This window comes from Somniosus microcephalus, chromosome 16 (genome assembly GCF_052327205.1).
Source record: "Somniosus microcephalus isolate GS21.2 chromosome 16, FLI_Smic_1.0, whole genome shotgun sequence".
In the NCBI taxonomy this organism is placed as follows: domain Eukaryota; kingdom Metazoa; phylum Chordata; class Chondrichthyes; order Squaliformes; family Somniosidae; genus Somniosus; species Somniosus microcephalus.
In genome coordinates, this window is record NC_141002.1 from 93,707,574 (window position 1) to 93,729,222 (window position 21,649).

Below are 21,649 nucleotides of genomic sequence, written 5' to 3' on the forward strand. Positions count from 1 at the left end.
CTAGACGGCTGAAGGCACAGCCGCCAATATTGTCCATTTATGGGTGGCATATACAGGAAACTGTCGATTTACCGGCACCTAAATAACCGGAAATGTCGGTTAACCGGCAAAATTCAGGAGTAGGTTTTACTTCATATTTATTTGCCTTCTTCCATCTGTGCTGTGAAAGGGTGTGGCTGCAGCTGTTGCTAAGCTACAGAGACGCTTGAAACTGGTGTTCATTGTTCTACAGTTGTTGCTAAGCAACAGGGTTTGTTGCTTTATACGGAGCTGTCAGCTCGCCCTATCTTTTACTATAGCGTTCGGTTATCCGGAATTTTTGATGAACCGGCACCACGTCGGTCCCGTCCGTGCCGGATAAAAGAAAGTTTCCTGTATATGGACTTACAGAACGGTTGATTGTTTCAGGTCCCAGTTATTCTCGGCCACTGAATAAATCAAATCCATAATTGTTATTATGCAAGGCTCTATGATTTTTTTTTTTTAAACTAATGTTTGGGAGATCACATTTGGTAATTCTGTCCAGTTTCCTGTGAAAACCACCAAGTTGGTGATTTTGGAGTAGTTTATACAAAATCAGGGGAGTGAGCTTATAGATTTTGCAGTGTTGAATTAAACCTTTAGCCACCAATAACTAGGAACAGTAAAACAGAAACCATAATTTAAAGAAAACTTCACCAAAACACTTCACAATGCACTTCATCGCATTCACCTGCCAAAGTTGAACTAGACGCTTACAGATCATTGACTAGAATCCAAGCGCTTTGGGAGTTAAGGATGGGATTAGATGCCACATAAATGCAAGTGCTTTCTTTTTTCTTTCAGATAATAAAGTGCAGTAAACATTAGCTTTCTAGAGTAAAGGCTGCATGGAACTACGGGGTAAAAATACTTGGCGCTTTTAACACAAACGCGAACATTCCCGGTCCACGATTGTCATCCAAACAGACGGTAAACCACAGGCCACAAGTCTGCAATTTTGCGATGTGCACATTGGAAAAAGAAACAGCAATAAAGAATTTTTTCCACCCGTTACGTTCTTTTAAGCAGCTTTGGCTGTTGCAAGAAATTAGCAATTCAAATTTAGGTTTGTACCTTGACCGCAGACCCTCCATAGAGCCTCCTGGCAAGTAAGCGCCCAGACTGGATTGCCACTGGTGTGAGCTGCAACTTGCCATCTAATATGTCTCCAATGGCATAAATGTAGGGCACGTTTGTTTGTTCAAGTTCATTGACTGGAATCTTACCAGACCTAAAACAACAAAAAAAATGTTTTTTTACAAATACTTGAAATAAAACACAGACAATGGTCTGGAAAGAAACGTTCAGGCAGTGGCTAGAGAAGAAAGTTAACGTTTCAGCATGATGACCTTTCGTCAGAGCGAGAAAACAGGGAACTATACACCGGTTAGCCTAACATCAGTAGTAGGGAAAATGCTAGAGCCTATTATAAAGGATGTGATAACAGGACACTTAGAAAATATCAATGGGATTAGACAAAGTCAGCATGGATTTGTGAAAGGGAAATCATGTTTGACAAACCTACTGGAGTTTTTTGAGGATGTAACTGGTAGAATAGATAAAGGGAGAACCAGTGGATGTGGTGTATTTGGATTTTCAGAAGGCCTTTGATAAAGTCCCACATAAGAGGTTAGTGTGCAAAATTAAAGCACATGGGATTGGGGGTAATATACTGGCATGGATTGAAAATTGGTTAACAGACAGGAAACAGAGTAGGAATAAATGGGTCTTTTTCAGGGTGGCAGGCGGTGACTAGTGGGGTACCGCAGGGATCAGTGCTTTGGTCCCAGCTATTCACCATATATATCAATGATTTGGATGAGGGAACCAAATGTAATATTTCCAAGTTTGCCGACGACACGAAACTAGGTGGGATTGTGAGTTGTGAGGAGGATGCAAAGAGGCTTCAAGGCGATTTAGACAAGTTGAGTGAGTGGGCAAATACATGGCAGATGCAGTATAACATGGATAAATATGAAGTTATCCACTTTGGTAGGAAAAACAGAGAGTATTATTTAAATGGTGATAGATTGGGAAATGCTGATGTACAAAGGGGCCTGGGTGTCCTTGTACACCAGTCACTGGAAGCAAACATGCAGGTGCAGCAAGCAGTTAGGAAGGCAAATGGTATGTTGGCCTTCATTGCAAGAGGATTGGCGTACAGGAGCAAGGATGTCTTACTACAGTTATACAGGGCCTTGGTGAGACCACACCTGGAGTACCGTGCGCAGTTTTGGTCTCCTTACCTAAGAAAGGATATATTTGCCATAGAGGGAGTGCAGCAAAGGTCCACCAGACCGATTCCTGGGATGGCAGGACTGTCGTATGAGGAGAGATTGGGTCGACTAGGCCTGTATTCACTAGAGTTTAGAAGAATGAGAGGGGATCTCATTGAAACGTATAAAATTCTGACAGGGCTAGACAGACTGGACGCAGGGAGGATGTTTCCCCTCGCTGGGGGGGGGGTCTAGAACGAGGGGTCAGTCTCAGGATACGGGGTAGGACATTTAGGACTGAGATGAGGAGAAATTTCTTCACTCAGAGGGTGGTGAACCTGTGGAATTCTCTACCACAGAAGGCTGTGGAGGCCAAGTCACTGAATATATTTAAGGAGGTAGATAGATAGATTTCTAGACACAAAAGGCATCAAGGGGTATGGGGAGAGAGCGGGAATATGGTATTGAGATAGAGGATCAGCCATGATCATATTGAACGGCGGAGCAGGCTCGAAGGGCCGACTCCTGCTCCTATTTTTTTTTCTCTGTTTTCTTTTCTATGAATGGTCATCGACCTGAAACAAACTCTGTTGCTCTTTCTACAGATGCTGCCGGGCCTGCTGAATTTTTCCTAGCGTGTTTTGCGATTTCAGATTTAACAGCATCTGCAGTATTTTGCTTTGGTCAAATCCTCACTGTGCCTTACCGCTTCGGATGGGATGGTGGCTCACAGGGTGTCAGAATGGATGTCATGGTCACTGCGTCGGCAGATGCAGGCCAGCACTGCGCACATCTGCTAGTTAAGGCTGGCACTGCCAGCTACTTTTCTCTTTCCCCTTGTGAAGCTGAGCTCTCCACTGCCAAGCAGCGTTCTACCAACCTGGCTGGCAAGTCAGGAGAGAAAATTAACTTGCCCAAATGTAAACAGATCACATTCGAATGGGAAGCGAGGCCAGGATTAGAACAGGTGTCTGCTCGAGTTGGAACCGAAGTGCGCTGCCACGCCACGAAAAACAAGCCATGCGACATGAATCTCGTCATTCATGTGGAAAGACTTATGAAATAATACTGGGCGGCCTGCTGGTGGCGCTGTCCAGGGAGAGTATAAATACTTGGGCATGGGCCCAGCTTGCTCAGGACATTCTTTAACAGGAACTAGTGAAGGACACAACTAGATCTCCATGTTGAAAAACAGTTGATTAAAGCCTTGTTTAACACTCAGACCAAGTGCCTAGTAGTTTTCTTACGTCACCATACACTCGAGCTGGACGCAAAGCAGGGACAGAGACCCCATCCTTTTTAACCAACGCACTCCATGTCAAACTCATCTGTTACAGAACATTTTGCATTTGAACAGTTGTGGAAACATTTATACAGTTTCACCTGAGCAATGTTCCCTACAAGCACAATACTACAGATGCTGGAAATCTGAAATAAAAACAGAAAATGCTGGAAATACTCAGGTCAGGTAGCATCTGTGGAGAGAGAAAACAGTGTTAACGTTTCAGGTCAGTGACCTTTCGTCAGAACTGGGAAAAAAAAGCAGGAAATGGAACAGATTTTTAAGCAAGTGCAGGGTCTGGGACAGGGGAGGGGATGAAAGAACAAAAGGGAAGCTCTGTGATTGGATGGAAGGCTGGAGAAGTTAAGAGACATTAAGAGATATTCAAGGCAAAAGGAGATGGTAATGGGACAGGTTAAGAAACAAAGGATGGCTCTAGACGGTTCCCTACAAGCAGCCCGGGACTGGCTTGTCCTATGTTAAAGCTCGCGACCTGTGAATGGGCCGCGCACCCAAAAAATAACTACGGAGAACATTGATTGACCTTGGTGAATCGCATTCCGCCAATTTTATTTTTTGGTTTAATTAACAGAACAGCGTGTTGACCTTTACAGGGATTAAACTTGCCTCATTTTTCTTGCAGAAAAATGCATTTCTAATTATGCTTACTTTGCAAAAAAAATGTAGGGGTAGATTTTAGGGTGACTGAACACCTCAGTTGACCCAAGAAAGCCAGCATGGATTTGTGAAAGGTAGGTCATGCCTGACAAACTTGATCGAATTTTTTGAAGAGGTGACTAAAGTAGTGGACAGGGGAACGTCTATGGATGTTATTTATATGGACTTCCAGAAGGCATTTGATAAAGTCTCACATAAGAGACGGTTAACTAAGGTAGAAGATCACAGAATTGAGGGCAAATTATTGACCTGGTTAGGAAATTGACTGAGCGGCAGGAGACAGGTGGGTAGGGATAATGGGTAAAAAGACTTGCATTTCTATAGCGCCTTCCACGACCACTGGATGTCCCAAAGCGCTTTACAGCCAAATGAAGTACTTTTTGAAGTGTAGTCACTGTTGTAATGTGGGAAATGCGGCAGCCAATTTGCGCACAGCAAGCTCCCACAAACAGCAATGTGATAATGACCAGATAATCTGTTTTTTTTTAATGTTATGTTATGTTAGTTGATGGATAAATATTGGCCAGGACACCGGGGATAACTCCCCTGCTCTTCTTCCAAATAGTGCCATGGGATCTTTTACGCCCACCCGAGGGGGCAGACGGGGCCTCGGTTTAACGTCTCATCTGAAAGACGGCACCTCTGACAGCGCAGCATTCCCTCAGTACTGCACTGGAGTGTCAGCCGAGCTTTCTGTGCTCAAGTCTCTGGAGTGGGACTTGAACCTACAACCTTCTGACTCAGGCGAGTGGGCTACCAGCTGACACAAACTGGCAGGATGTGACTAGTGGTTTCCCGCAAGGATCTGTGTTGAGGCCTCAACTATTCACAATATTTATTAACTTAGATGATGGCATAAAAAGACCTCTCTCGAAATTTGACGATGACAAAGATAGGCAGCGTAGATGAAAGCAGAAAATTACAAAGGGAAATTGGTAGATTAAGTGGGCAAAACTGTGGCAAATGGATTTCAATGTCAGCAAACGTGAGGTCATCCACTTTGAACTTAAAACGAATAGAACAGGGTACTTTCTGAATGGTGAAATGCTAAACACGGTGGATGTCCAAAGAGACTTGGGGGTCCAGGTAGATGGATTAAAATGTCAGGAACAGGTACAGAAAATAATCAAAAGGCCAATGGAATGCTGGCCTTTATATCTAGAGGACTAGAATACAAGGGGGTAGAAGTTATGCTGCAGCTGCACAAAACCCTGGTTAGACCACACCTGGAGCACTGGGAGCAGTTCTGGGCACCACACCTTAGGAAGGATGTATTGGCCTTGGAGGGAGTGCAGCGTAGGTTTACCAGAATGATACCCGGACTTCAAGGGTTAAGTTACAAGGAGAGATTACACAAATTAGGGTTGTAGTCCCTGGAATTTAGATGGTTAAGCAGTGATCTGATTGAAGTTTTCAAGATATTAAGGGGAACAGATAGGGTAGACAGAGAGAAACTATTTCCACTGGCTGGGGATTCCAGGACTAGGGGCCATAGTCTAAAAATTAGAGCCAGACCTTTCAGGAGTGAAATTAGGAAACACTTCTACACACAAAGGGTGGTAGAAGTTTGGAACTCTCTTCCACAAACATCAAGTGATGCTGGATCAATTGTTAAGCTTTCAATCTCAGATTTAAAATTATTAACCAAAGGTAATAAAGGTTATGGGGCAAAGGCGGGTATGTGGAGTTAGGTCGCAGATCAGCCTTGATCTCATTGAATGGCGGAACAAGCTCAAGGGGCTGAATGGCCTCCTCCTGTTCCTATCCCTTCCGTTTGGCATCGAGCTGGGGGGGGGGGGGGGGGGAAATATATAGGGAATTCAGGCACGGAGAGCTTGTTAAATTAAAATTGATCCCATTGTCCTTAAGGCTTTGGGCACTGACGTGTTAACCCTTAATGGCTTAACCTACAAGAGTGCAACTTTTTTAAATGAATTGATATCCCCGAGCACGTCAAGTCTTATTGTACAACGCTATGGGGGTCATTTTAACATTACTCGCCCGGTGGGAGTCTGATGATCAGGTCACATGATGCCAGATTTTACTTTCCATTGCAGGGAGAAATCTGGAACTCTCCCCCAAAAAGCTGTTGAGCTCAAGGGGCTGAATGGCCTCCTCCTGTTCCTATATTCCTTCCTAGGTTTAAGACAGTTAGAGTTTGGAGAGGGACTTCAGAGCCACCTAGTGGTCAAAGCCTGCAAATACACCGTGACAGTTCACATAGCAAAACTGAATGGGAAACGTTGGCAGAAAAGTGACCCCAAAAAACTGTTACAACAGCAAGTAAGGTTTGTGCACAGGAAGTGCACGTCCTCTGCAAAATAATATTTTGCTTGTGGTGTTAATGGGGTTACAAGAACCAGCACCAGCTTACGTTTCATTGGTCTTTACTCCCACTTTCTCCAAGCCAATATTTCTAGTGCAGGCGTCCCTCCCGACTGCCAGTAATACCTGCAAAAACAGAACAGACTTTGAGAACACATTCCATGGCAAGGTGACATCTTCCATGCACGTGTCATTTACGCAGTCAAACATTTCAAGATTACGGAAGCCTTCAGCTAATTTTCCAAGTTCCTTTAAGAATCTCAAGGCTATATTTCACGGAGGTTCACCTAACAAGAGGCAGAGATCAGGTATCCGGGCATTAAATTTAATGGAGACACACATCCTGTGGAGCCCACTGACCTCCACACCCATTCCTAGATTTGATGAGGTTATACTGATGAAGTGGTGGTGGGGGGGGGGGGGGGGGGGGGGGGATGAAATAGGGTGGGAGGAGGCTCGAGTAGAGCATAAACACCAGCATGGTCCAATGGAGCCGAATGGCCTGTTTCTGTGTACATTCTATGCAATTCCCACTATTCAATCCCGGCAGCCAAAGCTCGGTGCCAAGAGCATAAATTCACAAAATACACCCTAATGATCAGTCCACAGTTTCGTCCTTTATCGCTTACGGTGTTATATTCCTCCTCCAGAGTCTCCGAGCTGCCTGTAGATCGAGCAGTTACTCGCAGCTTCCCTGGAGTTCCTGGTTCAACTTGTGCTATCTGTACAAAACAAGGGGAGAAGACCAGTTGTGTGTGTTGGAGCAGAGAACTGCAGCTGTTATTTTACTGCAACATGCAGAGAAATAAATCGCAATTATCATTTGGCTGGTGCAATGAATTTGAGCTTTGAATCACTAACACCCGACACTAAGCACTGGAAGGATTTTGGCAGTGGTGGGTGGAGAAAGAGAAAAGGAAAAAACAAAAACTTGCATTTACATAACCCCTTTCACAACATCAGGACGTCCCAAAGCTGTTTACAGTCACTGAAGACATTGAAGTGTGATCACTATTGGGAGGTAGGAAACGCGGCAGCCAATTTGCACACAGCAAGCTCCCACAACAGCAATGTGATAATGACCAGATCATCTGTTTTTTTAGTGAGGTTGGTTGAGGGATAAATATTGGTCAGGATACCTGGGTGAACTCCCCTGCTCCTCTTCAAAAGTGGCCATGGGATCTTTTACATTCAACTGAGAGAGCAGACGGGGTCTCAGTTTAACGTCGCATGCGAAAGACGGCACCTAAGACAGTGCAGCACTCCCTCAGCACTGCACTGGGAGTGTCAGCCTAGATTTGTGTGCTCAAGTCCCTGGAGTGGGGACTTGAACCCTCAACCTTCTGACTCAGAGGCGAGAGTGCTGCCCACTGAGCCAGGGTTGACGTGAAGAAGTTGGAGGTACCTGTTCAGTTCAGTTGAACGCACTTGGGGTCAATTTTACCGTTTAACGCACATCAGGAATTTGGCCAGTGTGCTCAGTTTTTTGCAGCCCGCGCATTTTCTGCGTTACAAATCTAGCCCTAAAATATGAAGACACGAAACATGTGGCAATACAATGAAGAAGACACTACTTAACACAGCGCTCCTCACCATTGCCCCAACCCCAGCGCACACGCACGCTGTGCTTACCTTAGATGGTACAAACTGCCTGATGATTTTGACCCCATGGGACTCCATGTAGTCCCCAATCTGGTTTGCCATTTGCTGGTCAAATCCCCGGAGCAGGATAGAGCGAACCATCACGGTCACGTCCAGCCCAAGGCCCGCAAGAAACCCAGCACACTCCAACGCAACGTAGGAAGCTCCCACCACCAAGGTCTTTCCAGGACAGTAAGGGAGCGAGAACAGGTCGTCGCTAGAATTAGCATTAAAGCAGAACAAGGGAAAGTATTATTATTTATCTTGAGATTTAAAGAAAAAGATGTGCATTTCTATAGCGCCTTTCACAACGTTCCAAAGCACTTTACAGCCAATGAAGTATTTTTGATCTGGAGTCGCTGTTGTAATGTAAGAAGCACGGCAGACAATTTGTGCACAGCAAGATCCCACAAGCAACAATGTGATGATGACCAGATCATCTGTTTTTTAGTGATGTTGGTTGAGAGATAAATATTGGCCCAGGACACCAGGGGATAACGCCCTCTGCTCTTCAACACAGTACCATAGGATCTTTTATGTCCACCTGAGGGGGCAGACAGGGCCTCGATTTAACGTCTCATCTGAAAGACGGCACCGCCGACAGTGCGGCACTCCCTCAGCACTGCACGTGTCAACCTGGATTTTTGTGCTCAAATCTCTGCAGTGGGACTTGAACCCACAACCGTCTGGCTCAGAGGCAAGGGTGCTACCAACATAAACCCTTACAACATATTCGACAACATCTTTCACGATAGTCATGAACTTCAGTCACTAATACAATAAATAGATGGATGCAAGGGTTTCTTTCTGCATCTATTTTACATCAGAGAATAATTCTCAACAGGCAGGGCCACATCCTGGCTCAATTTCCTCGATGCCTCCCAAGTTCCATCCCACAAACTCTACTGCTAGTTTCCTAACCTCCCCACATCCCTTCCATTCCCCAATGCACGGAATTAAAAACACTTGTCCTGGAGTTACAAATCCCTCCACAGCCACACCCCACTCCACCTCTGCAACCTCTAGTCCTGCCCATCCCTGTGCTCTCCATCTCTGGCCTCTTTTATATCTCCCTCTGCCTCCGCTGTACTCTCTGTAGCAGAGCTATCAGCCCCACATTCTGCAAAGCTCTGCTTAAACTCCTGCAACTTGCTACCTCTCGCATGTCATTCAAGAGCCTCCTCAAAACCTCGCTGAGACATGCCTCGGCCAAAAAAGTGACAGCCGAAGCTCTCTTTTGCTACATAACGATCCAGCTTTAAGGTCCTCTCTAATCACTCTAAAGTTCTGACGAAAGGTCATCGACCTGAAACGTTAACTCTGTCTCTCCCGCTTATTTTTTTGGGGAACAGGCACAGAACCTTTGAGAACAATTAAAAGAAGCTGGGTTGGATTTTCGAACAGTTTACTGTCAGTGGTCGGAAAATGCAGCCATCATCCCGAAAGATGGGCAAATCGTCACTTAATGCAAAAGATCATTGTGAATCATCCATTTGTTTAAAATTATGCAAGAGTCAGAATAGACTGGATGTTAGCCGGTCCTTCTCTCCCCAGAGAGTAACGAGCCTCTGGAATACATTGCCAGCGGGCGAGCAGAGTGCCGACTCTGCATTATCTTCAAGAGGGAACTGGACCGGTTCCTGACTGGGACAGAGATCACATCATGTATATGGTCAGTGTCTTTATAGAGAACGTTCAGTCCGTGTGATCCCCTGGACTGTTTGATCACCTGAGGGGGTGGGAGAGGAATTTCAGAGTATTTTTTCCTTGATAAGCCCTGGGTTCTCTCTCTGGCATTTTGACTCTTCCCGGAGAATGCATGACTGCGGAGCAGGGTGGGAGGGGAGTTGGGAACAAGTGCTTAGTCGTGACGTTCCGGCCATACAAAATTCTTACAGGGCTGGACAGGGTAGATGCAGGGAGGAGGTTTCCCCTGGCTGAAGAGAGTCTAGAACCAGGGGTCACAGTCTCAGATACGGGGTCTGCCATTTAGGACCGAGATGAGGAGAAATTTCTTCACCAGAGGGTGGTGAATCTTTGGAATTCTCTACCCCAGAGGGCTGTGGAGGCTCAGTCGTTCAGTATATTCAAGACTGAGATCGATAGATTTTTGAATATTAAAGGGAATCAAGGGATATGGGGATAGTGAAGATGAGCAGCCATGATCTTACTGAATGGCGGAGCAGGCTCGAGGGGCCAAATGGCCTACTCCTATTGCTTATATTATCATGTGGTGTGTGGAAGGCTTGACGGACAAGCTGGTCTTTTCCTGTCCATATATTATGTTGGTACGTAAATGCTCAGAAGTAGTATGTAAAAGCGATTGTTAGCGAGTACCTGGTGATGCAGTGCTCCTTGTCACCTGGGACTCCCAGGTACCGAGGCCTCTCTCCAGTGGCTACGATGAATGTTTCTGCCGTGTAAAAGGTTTCCTTTCCTTTTTTATTCGTTGCCTAGAAACCAAAAAAGGGAAATGTGGTGAGTAAAACCGTTCATCTCCACGCCAGATGCTTTCTTCAGTCAATCGTCCATTTCTCCCTGACGACTCAGCAGGAAAGTCACCATTAGGGCTTAAGAGTTTCCGCTTTAGGCGCAAATCGGCAAACTTGCGCTGGTTTTCCCGCAAACTCATTTGCATAATCACAAACGTAAAATCTTCCGTGGACCAGCGCAGTCGGGCGAGAGCGTAATTGTTTTTCTTTCCTTTCCATTAAAAATTATACCTTGATGTATTTAAGAGCGATGACCTGGTGCGGTTTTATTAATACAGCTGAAAATGTGGTCATCACAAAAAAATAAGCATTTTTAAATTTTAAAAAAGTGTCCCGTCCTCCACCTGCGAGTAACCCTAAATGAAAATGACTTAAAAAGCACGATGCTGAACCATTTACTAGTTTCATTGGTGTACACTAGTTAGCTTCTTAGTAAATTAATTTTTTTTTTTTTTTTTTTTTTTTTTTTTTTTTTTAAATAAATCGTGCCCCATAAAAAAAGCACTTATATTGGAAGAGCCTCCTCGAATGGTCGCAAACTCACCATTTCGAACTGGGGGCATGGCCGGGGCTAGCTTTCAGCACAATTTTTTTTAAAATTTAAACCAGCGCAAAAGATAGTGGAAACTCAATTTATGCTGGACGTAATTTGCGTTTAAAATTCCGAGATCTTTTGCGCTGGTTTGGCCGATTTCAGCCAGATTGCATTGACTGGCGGAAACTCTGGGCCAACGTCCGAGCCAAGCTTCGATTGCTTCTGTGTCTGATCTACGCTGGGAAGGTGGTAGAGAGCTACAACACCCGATGTGTTAAGGAAAGAATAAGAAAAAAAAAACTTGCATTTATATAGCACCTTTCATGACCACAGGATGTCCCAAAGTGCTTTACAGTCAATGAAGCACTTTTTGAAGTGTAGTCACTTAGCACACAGCAAGATCCCAGGTGTTGATGGAAGGGGTAAATGTAGGCCAGGGCACGAAGAACCTTCCTGCTCTTTCAATAGTGCCACGGGATCATTTAAGTCCACAAGAGAGCCTCGGTTTAACGGCTCATCTGAAAGACAATAGTACAGCACTCCCTCAGCACTGCACTAGTGTCAGCCTAGAAACTTAACTGGACCAGCCAAATAAATACTGTGGCTACAAGAATGGGTCAGAGGCTGGGTATTCTGCAGCGAGTGTCTCACCTGCTGACTCCCCAAAGCCTTTCCACCATCTACAAGGCACAAGTCAGGAGTGTGATGGAATACTCTCCACTTGCCTGGATGAGTGCAGCTCCAACAACACAAGCAGCTCAACACCATCCAGAACAAAGCAGCCTGCTTGATTGGCACCTCGTCCAACACCTTAGATATTCACTCCCTCCACCACCGGCGTACCGTGGCTGCAGTGTGTACCATCTACAAGATGCACTGCAGCAACTCGCCAGGGCTTCTTCGGCAGCACCTCCCAAACCCGTGACCACTACTGAGGAATTGCTGAGTGTGGTGCAACAGAGACCGGGGTTGGAATTTTTCCATGTGGTGAAGGTACTCCCACAGTGCTGCTAGGGAGTTCCAGGATTTTTGACCCAACGGCAATATACTTCCAAGTGGTGCGTGACTTGGAGGTGGTGGTGTTCCCATGCGCCTGCTGCCCTTGCCCTTCTAGGTGGTGGATGTTGCAGGTTTGGGGAGGTGCTGCCGAAGGAGCCTTGGCGAGTTGCTGCAGTAGATGGTACACACTGTGCCGGTGGTGGAAGGAGTGCATGTTTTTTTTGAGAGACACGTTGCTTGAATTCAAATTTCAAGCTGGCTTCATAAGCTAGGTTCCTTAGCACGGCCCTAATAACAACTTAGGGTATATTTACAATTCATGGGGCTGGTACCTTGATCTTGTGAGGTCCGACAAATTCGCCATGAGCATTCACATACGTAACCGCATTGTCCCTTAACAAAACTCGGTAGCTCCAGTTCAGAGAGCCTATATAACTCTGAATAGCTTCTTTCATAGTTCCCCAGTCATGGCGGACTATAGAGAAAACAAATGTTACTTGGTAGGTGAATCTTACTCGGTCTTAAAACCTTTATGGGTATGAGAGGAACAAACAAGAATGGTCAACTTTTTAAATTAAAAAAATCATTTCCAAATACACTGAAGTGTAAATTTCGCGAGGTGTGAAGGCTTGCCCATCGGGTCTGTGGATCAGAGAATTGGGCACAGACGTCATGGACAGAGGTCCGATTCACGGTGCTCCCAATTTTCCAAACAATAAAATTAATGTCCACCAAACTGGGACCATCAGGAAGTCAGTACACTGGCCTTGGCACCCAATATTCTGACCTGCGCTCCTCGTGAGCAAAGCTCTCTCCTGGGAGCCATGCAAACACGTACGGCGCCATCAGTCCAGTACTCACAGGAAAACTACACTGGAGCAGATTTTCCTTTTTAACACTTGGACATAAAGCATTGCGTGCATGGAGCACATATAGGATGGAGAACTGGACTGGTCGTATTATGGACACGTGACCCTTCCCTGCCTGATTTTCCACTTGTGCGATGCTTTACGCCCAAGTGCTAGAGGAAAGTCCGCCCCACTATACTTTAGCATCAAAAGCTTATCGTCATTCTCTAAAATTGGCAAATATACTGCCAAGTGTGCTTACACGATTGGAGATCCTATTAACAAAGATTTGACTGCATTACAATTCGGACAATGATAGAACAGCAACAAGCAGTGGACTGGGTAACTGGTTCTCGATCGCTCTACCCTCTGCGCTTGATGTAAATGTGCAGAAACTCTGCTCCAATACCATCAGTTAGTTTAGAATACAGGCCGACATCTAAACCTCAGATTGAAGTAGAACCAGGAGACACAGTGTGCAGCTAAGTGCCTTCACTTCGACATGGAGATTCACAATATTAATTAAATAAATCTGGAATAAAAAGCTAGCATCAGTAACAGTGACCATGAAACTATCGGATCGTCGTAAAAACCCCATCTGGTTCACCAATGTCCTTTAGGGAAGGAAACCTGCCATCCTTACCCGGTCTGGCCTGGCCTATATGTGACTCCAGACCCATAGCAATGTGGTTGACTCTTAGCTGCCCCTCTGAAATGGCCCAGCAAGACAGTTGTAGTTCTCCCAAACTGCTACAATAGAACAGTGGTTCAAGATGGCGGCTCACCACCACCTTCGAGGGCAATTAGGGATGGGCAATAAATGCTGGCCTTGCCAGCGATGCCCACATCCTGAGAATGGAATTTTTTTTTAAATCACAAGATAATTATGGACAGGGAATGCTATTTGTCCCATTTCAGCTCATCCATGCAGAAAGGCCCTATAGTTTCTCCCCTCATCGCAGCATCCTACTGTTTCGTAAATGATTTCAGGGGTTTTACCTCCATTCCTCTACCCTGAAGTCCATTCCTCATGTTGATCACTCTGTGCAAAATAGTTCCTGAAGTCAGTTCTAAATTTGCTTTTTACTGGTTTGAACCAGAGTTCCCTCATCCTATTCTTGCATCTCGAGCCATTTTCTGCATTTACCTATCTTCTACCTCAACAAAGAACAAAAGAACATAAGAATTAGGAGCTGGAGCCGGCCATTCGGCCCCTCGAGCCTGCTCCGCTATTCAATAAGATCATGGCTGATCTTCGACCTCAACTCCACTTTCCCGCCCGATCTCCATATTCCTTGATTCCCTTAGAGTCCATGGGGGAGAAATTCATTATAGGCCCGTTTGGGGCACTAGCTTTTAACAGTTGAGAAAATTAGCACCAGGCGCTAATGTTTCTCAACTTTTAAAAACAATAGGTTTTGTGCTCCGGGAAGGAAGCAGAGCGCTAAATCATTCCAGTAAGTCTCCTCTCCACCCTTGTCAAGTCTTAATCATAGTATTTGCAAATACTGTCTTCTATCTTAAATATTGCATTCAGTAAAGCTTAGGCACAATGAGAATGTTAAGATACCGATTTATTTTTCCAGAAATCAGAGAAATTATCACTGTAGTGTGATTTACAAGTCTGTGAAGGATAAGGATTCGATTACTAATTAGCAGCATCCATTAGATTGGACCGTTAAAATGTTCACCAACCAGTTTGAAATACTACGCAACGCAGTTTGATAGAACAGCAACTACTTGTATTTATATAGCGCCTTTACCATAGTAAAGCATCCCAAGGCGCTTCACAGGAGTGTTACCAAACAAAAGTTGACACCGAGCCACCCAAGGAGATACTAGGACAGATGACCAAAAGCTTGGTCAAAGAGGAGCATCTTAAAAAAGGAGGAAAGAGAGGCGGAGAGGTTTAGGGAGGAATTGCAGAGCTTAGGGCCTTGGCAACAGAAGGCATGGCCGCTAATGGTGCAGCAATTAAAATCGGGGATGCGCAAGAGGCCAGAACTGGAGGAGCGCAGAGATCTTGGAGGGTTGTAGGTCTGGAGGAGGTTACAGAGACAGGGAGGGGAGAGGCCATGGAGGGATTTGAAAACAAGGATGAGAATTTTTTTAAATGGAGGCCTTGCCGGACTGGGAGCCAATGTAGGTCAGCGAGCACAGGGGGTGATGGGTGAACAGGACTTGGTTCAAGTTAGGACACAGGGCATCAGTGTTTTGGATGAGCTCAAGCTTATGGAGGGTGCAAGGTGGGAGGCCGGCCTGGAGAGCATTGGAATAGTCGAGTCTAGAGGTAACAAAGGCATGAATGAGGGTTTCGGCAGCAGATGAGCGGAGGCGGGCGATGTTAAGGAGGTGGAAGCAAGCGGTCTCGGTAATGAACAATGAGATTGGCTGCATGACTATAACAAATATGAAATATCGTACTACAGCACTCTAGTCCACATCTCCTCGGTGTTAGAAGTATTTATTCACAAACCTTGCGCATCAAATGTCCAGCCGTATTTCCTGGCGTCCTCTAGGCTTTGGTGCAGAAGTGCAGCTTGGTGCATCAGCTTCTTCGGGATACAGCCCACATTGACACATGTCCCTCCAAGGCCTGACGGTGAAAAAAAAGGTAATGCGCAGTGCAACAAGCTTTACTTTTCTTTTTTTTAAAAAAACCTAGATTTCAAAAAAAAAAAAAAAACGATAAGTTTGAGAGATAAACTACAACACCAGGTAAAAGTTAAGGAGAAATATTGGAGCCGATTCGGCCTCGCCAGATGGAAGCACAATCAAACGAGGGCAATTTTATGGGTTCGTGCTGCTAGCTGAGAGCCTTACCCACCGGTAGTGCGAATCGGAAGCACAATGCCTGCCATTTTAGAATCACACAGCACAGAAGGAGGCCATTCGGCCCATCGTGTCTGTGCGGCTCTTTGAACAAGCTGTCCAATTTAGTCCCACTCCCCTGCTCTCTCCCCATAACCCTGCAATTTTTCTTTCCCCCCTTTACAAGCTTACATCCAGCTCCCTATTCGAAAGTTCTTATTGAATCTGATCCCACCACCTTTCAGGAAGTGCATTCCAGAGTCGCTGCGTAAAAACCAAAACTCATCTTCCCCTCTGGTTCTTTTTCTAATAATCTTAAATCTGTCCCCTCCGGTTACCGACCCTCCCGCCAGAGGAAACAGTTGCTCCCTCTCGAACAATAATTCAGTGCATGCCTGAAGGTCCGAGAATCACCGTCAGCCCAAGGAATATCTGCCGGCAGCATAGATTTGGACAATCAGCCTGCGTATTGCCAATTCTACCATCCGTGCTCCATAATGAGGCACAGCTCCAGGAGCACAGCCTCACTGAATCTGCCCTAAATCAGACAAAATTCAGATTGAGAAATGTCACAGTTTGCATAAAGTCATACATTTATGTCGCGCCTTATTACATCCTCAGAACGCCCGAGTGATTCATAGAGTTATACAGCACAGAAAGAGGCCCTTCGGCCCATCGTGTCTGCGCCGGCCATCAAGCCCTGTCTATTCTAATCCCATTTTGCAGCACTTGGTCCGTAGCCTTGAATGTTGAGGGTTCCTGCCTCTACCACCCTTTCAGGCAGTGAGTTCCAGATTCCAACCACCCTCTGGGTGAAAAAGTTTTTCCTCAAATCCCCTCTAAACCTCCTGCCCTTCACCTTGAAACTGCCCCCTGGTTATTGACCCCTCTACTAAAGGGGAAAAGTTCCTTTCTATCTATCCCCCTCATAATTTTGTACACCTCAATCAGTTCATTATAGGGGCAAATAGCGTGCTGCGTGACTTCTTACATAGGACAGCTTTCCACACCTATTGGAAAGTCCCTCACATTCCATTTTAATGGAGACCCTGCCGCACCCCCACCCCCCATGTCGATGACCTTGTAGGAGTCAGCAGAGGCTCCGTCCCCCACAAGGTCATAAAGAAAGCTTACACTGAAGGGGTATCTGGGTTGTGGCTGTCCTGGCAGACTCGGGCCGGATTTACAGCGCGAGTCCCAGGACACCACCCCACCCCACCCCACATCGTAACCACCCCCCGCCCACTGTAAACCCCTCCCCCCACCCCCACGCATTTTTGGGTCCATGTATTTTAATAAGATCGGACCAAAATGAAAAAAGGAAAGGAGGGAGAAACAGGGGTGGACGAGAAACTGATACTCCTGCAGAAACGATATTTTAGTAAGCGAGTGGTCAATCTATGGAACAGGCTCCCCAAGGAGATGGGGGAAGCAGTTAGTGTTGATTCATTCAAATTTCTTTCAGAAAATAACATTTTGGGATACAGTATATGAGTAATTTGAGACATGGCGTGTGGCAAGTGTGGCAAGATTGGGAGGAACAGGTGACTTTGGACCTAGGGAATCCTAAAGCTTTCCACCACTGGGGGTTTTCTTCACCTCATGTCTGGGTCTGTTGTAGACTAAAATCGAGAGAGATTGATTGCTATAATTAGTGAACAACTCCATTATCGTTGTGTCATGCGACTACCAGGATGGTAGAAGGTGAACTAGATGGGCCTCAGGTCTTTTTTCATCTAGCAATTCCTATGTCCCTAATCACAGAGAGGGAGTACATTAGTTAAATGACCCGCAAAATGTTAAATAAAGAAAAGTTGGGCTGCATGTGTACACACCCGTAGGGACATCGGAAATGCCGGCTTCAGGCATGTGAAGCGCATGCGCTGAAAACCGGCGTTTCCGATCTGCCAAGAATGCTCTTGACAGATTGGACGCCTGCCCTGGAGAAGGGCCTCTGTGGGGGAAGAGTTCTGCTTTTGGCAGCAACCCCGCCTGCAGAAAACCCTTAGAAATCTTCACCTGGTAAAAGCAGTAGGTGTAAGGCCTGCTTTTAACAGCATAAGATTTGAAAAAAAAAGTAAAAATACTTTTCCCCCCCCCCCCTCATTTATCATTTAAAAATACTTTTTAAAAAAGTTTATTTTTAGCCCCGTAAAAAACTTAAATTTGTTTTAAATTTAATTTATTGTAATTTCAACTAATTTTAAAAATGTGATTTTTAATTTTTTTAATATTTTAGTGCTTTTGGGGTGATCTCCATTCATATTTTTGACAGGTCTGTCAAGTGTATGAAGGGAGATTCCCTTCTTTGATTGGCTCCCCATGGCCCACGTGATCCCAGGGACGCGGTGAACTGCCTGCGCCTCGGATACCCGAGCCCTGCACATTTCGAGTTTGGAGGCGCCAGGGAGCGGAAGTGTCTGGACCTCAGGAGCCCTCAGGTAATTCCGGAGATTTTTTCCAGATCGGAGGCCTCCGCACGCGGGAAGCCTCCGATCGGGAAAATACGGCCCTTTATGTGAAAGAAAAGATAGTCGCCAAGTCCCTGTAAATCCATTAAAAGAATGCACAAATAGTTTAGCGGGTGAAAAGATATAGGAGAGCATTATTAAACATTTACCCCACGCAGTCCCAAGAGGTGTGGGAGTAACATAATCCAAGACCAGCACTTTCTTCCCATACTTGGCAGCTTCCTGTGAAATAATGAGAGAGAGGTGTGAATGAGATTTAAGCCAAGTACCAAAAGGAAAATCCTCTTTTTGCCACCTGATTTCCATTTAATTTCAGTTTTTACAAATGGCTCAATCCTGAACAAGTCCCATGTGACTCGCTGCATCGCCACGAAGCAGCTCCACGCCTTCACATTACAATGAACACGGCAGCTCACGGCTTCATTCGGGCTCCCCGGATAAAAAACTCGGCCCCAACACTCCAGCGTTCTCATCTCTTCAGAGGTGCATGGAACTGTTTTCCGCAAGTCAGAATGTTGTGGGTTCAAGTCCCACTCCAGAGACCAGAGCACAAAACACTCCAAGTACACTGAAATGGAGGAGCTTTTGAAATATCTCGCAGTGCCCATTAAAGGAATTTATATCATTCCTTTCACAACTTCAGGACGTCCCAAAGCACTTTGCAGCCAATGAAGTAATTTTGAAGTGTTGTAATTTATGAAACGCAGCAGCCAATTTGCACAGCAAGGTCGCAATGGCCAGATAATCTGTTTCGGGTGATGTTGATTGAGGGATAAATATTCGCCAGGACACTGGGGGAACTCCACTGCCATGGGGTCTTTTACATCCACCCGAAAGGCCTGGGTTTAACATCTCATCCAAAAGACGGCACCTCCGACAGTGCAGCACTCCCTCAGTACGGCACTGGGAGTGTCAGCCTGGATTGTGTGATCAGGTCTCTGGAGTGGGACTTGAACCTACAACCTTCTGACTCAGGAGGTGAGCGAGTGGAACCAAATGAGCCAGACCTGACACTCGTTTAGTTTCTCAAGTACTATTATTTTGTTAAAGGGATGAATCAGTTGATTGTATTTGCTGGCGTAAAGAATCACTTTGTACCCAGCAAATAAATATTATATAAATCAAATAATAGAAGGGGGGTCTGAAAATATGAAATAAAAACCAGAAAATGTGAAAAACAGGATAATCTTTGAGGAACCGTTTCCAGCGGCAGGAGGGTTGGTAACCAGAAGACACAGATTTAAAATAATTGGCAAAAAAGATGGGGATTGGGGGTGGTGCGGGGGGGGGGGGGGAAGATCAGAAGAACTTTTTTTTTAATATAAACTGAGTTGTCATGATCTGGAATGCACTACAATAACAACTTGTATTTATATAGCCCCTTTAACGTAGCAAAACGTCCCAAAGCGACTTCCGGGAGTTTTATCAAAAAAATTGACCAAGCCACATAAGGAGAGATTAGGACAGGTGACCAAATGGTCACAGAGGTAGGTTTTAAGGAGCATCTAAAAGGAGGAAAGAGAGGCGGAGAGGTTTAGGGAGGGGATTCTAGAGTTTAGGGCCCAGGCAGCTGAAGGCACGGCCACCAGTGGTGGAGCGATTAAAATCAGGGATGCACAAGAGGCCAGAATTGGGGGGAGTGCAGAGATCTCGGAGGGTTGTAGGGCTGGAGGAGGCTAGAGATAGGGAGGGGCGAGGCCATGGAGGGATTTGAAAACAAGGATGAGAATTGTAAAGTTGAAGCACTGCCGGACCGGGAGCCAATGTAGGTCAGCGAGCGCAGGATGTGATGGGTGAACGGGACTTTCAGGCAGTGTGATCCAGACCCCCACCACCCTCTGGGTGAAAAAAGTTCTAATCCTTCTACCAATTACTTTAAATCTATGCCCCCTGGTTATTGACCTTTCTGCTAAAGGAAATAGGTGCTTCCTATGCACTCTATCTAGGCCCCTCAATTTTATCTTCCCTCAGCCTCCTCTGTGACAAAGAAAACAACCCCAGCCTATCCAATCTTTCCTCATAGCTAAAATTCTCCAGTCCTGACAACATCCTCGTAAATCTCCTCTGCACCCCCTCTAGTGCAATCGCATCTTTCCTGTAATGTGGTGACCAGAACTGTACGCAGTACGCTAACTGTAGCCTAATAGTATTTTATACAGTTCAAGCATAACCTCCCTGCTCTTATATTCTATGCCTGGGCTAATAAGTATCCCGTACACCTTCTTAACCACCTTATCTACCTGTCCTGCTACTTTCAGGGATCTGTGGGCTTGCACTCCAAGGTCCCTCTGTACTTGTACAGTTCTGACGAAAGGTCATCGACCTGAAACGTTAACTCTGTTTCTCTCTCTCCATGGATGCTGCCCTGGCCTGCTGAGTTTTTCCAGCGTTTTCTGTTGTTACTTCTCAGTATCCTACCATTTATTGTGCGGTCCCTTGCCAGGTTAGCCTTCACCAAATGCTTCCTTCCAATTATTTCTGCATTTTTCACAGGCCCAGTGATCCTTCGTGCGAACGAATAGGATGCAGAATAAGACAGACAGTCACCTCCAGTTCCATACCCTTTGTACAATGAGGCGTTTTACACTCACTTTCACAAGCAGCCTTTCTTACCCTCTTTATATAAACTACAGGCCTTCTCAAGAGTGTGATCACTTCTGCATTACTACTGCACAGAACTGTACCTTTGAAGCAGCCAGTCCCCCAGAGCCTCCACCAATGACAATCACATCATAGTCATAGGGTCCCTTGGTTTCATTGACTTCAGTCATCGCCAGCTGATTTTCAAGCGTGCCTTCTTAGTGAGCCTGTAAAAAAAGATGAAAGGGAAGCTAAACACAACACTGTTTTCTGCTCATTATTTTCTGACAAAAGGGAGTAGAGGAATAGGCGCCTTTGGATTTCAGATTTTTGTTTTGAGCGCAAGTGCGTGTATATCTCACTGATTAGATTGAAATGTGCTACAGTCAGGGTCATCACCAATGTTCCCTGTAATTTAGTTTGGCGCCACGCAACCCCTTAAAGGGTTCCCAGAGCACCACGCAGCATACAGGGAACATTGGTGGTCACTTGCCGCCCCCCCCCACAGTTGTGTGAACTCGTGACCCCATTCTGAGGTACCCGTAGGGCTGGAAACTCACATGATTTGGGCTCGTGTGTGTTGACTACTCCCGTATCTATCGGTATTGAAAAAAATCATACATCTGCACGCATTTCTAGTCTACAAAACCTTACTTCCTGTTGTTGTGTTTTGGTCACACTTTGGTCAACATTTTCCCCAACCCGGTGTCCTGGCCAATAATTATCCCTCAAATCAACATAACAAAAAAC

The 21,649-nt window shown here is 45.6% G+C and overlaps 1 protein-coding gene across 2 annotated transcripts in view; it reads right to left on the reverse strand.

Annotated features, from left to right (window-relative positions):
* Window positions 1-21,649, reverse strand: part of LOC147106389 (thioredoxin reductase 1, cytoplasmic-like) — a 37,420-nt gene that overhangs the window by 11,545 nt on the left and 4,226 nt on the right. For both annotated transcript variants that reach the window (XM_086009448.1, XM_086009449.1), the window contains exons 2-10: window positions 21,004-21,126; window positions 18,469-18,541; window positions 15,514-15,633; window positions 12,522-12,664; window positions 10,501-10,616; window positions 8,155-8,380; window positions 7,152-7,244; window positions 6,572-6,648; window positions 1,096-1,252 (exon numbers count right to left, since the gene is read on the reverse strand). In XM_086009448.1, coding sequence (XP_085865574.1) covers window positions 1,096-1,252; window positions 6,572-6,648; window positions 7,152-7,244; window positions 8,155-8,380; window positions 10,501-10,616; window positions 12,522-12,664; window positions 15,514-15,633; window positions 18,469-18,541; window positions 21,004-21,090 — 1,092 coding nt within the window. In that variant the 5' untranslated portion in view covers window positions 21,091-21,126. The remainder of the gene's footprint in view (window positions 1-1,095; window positions 1,253-6,571; window positions 6,649-7,151; window positions 7,245-8,154; window positions 8,381-10,500; window positions 10,617-12,521; window positions 12,665-15,513; window positions 15,634-18,468; window positions 18,542-21,003; window positions 21,127-21,649) is intronic.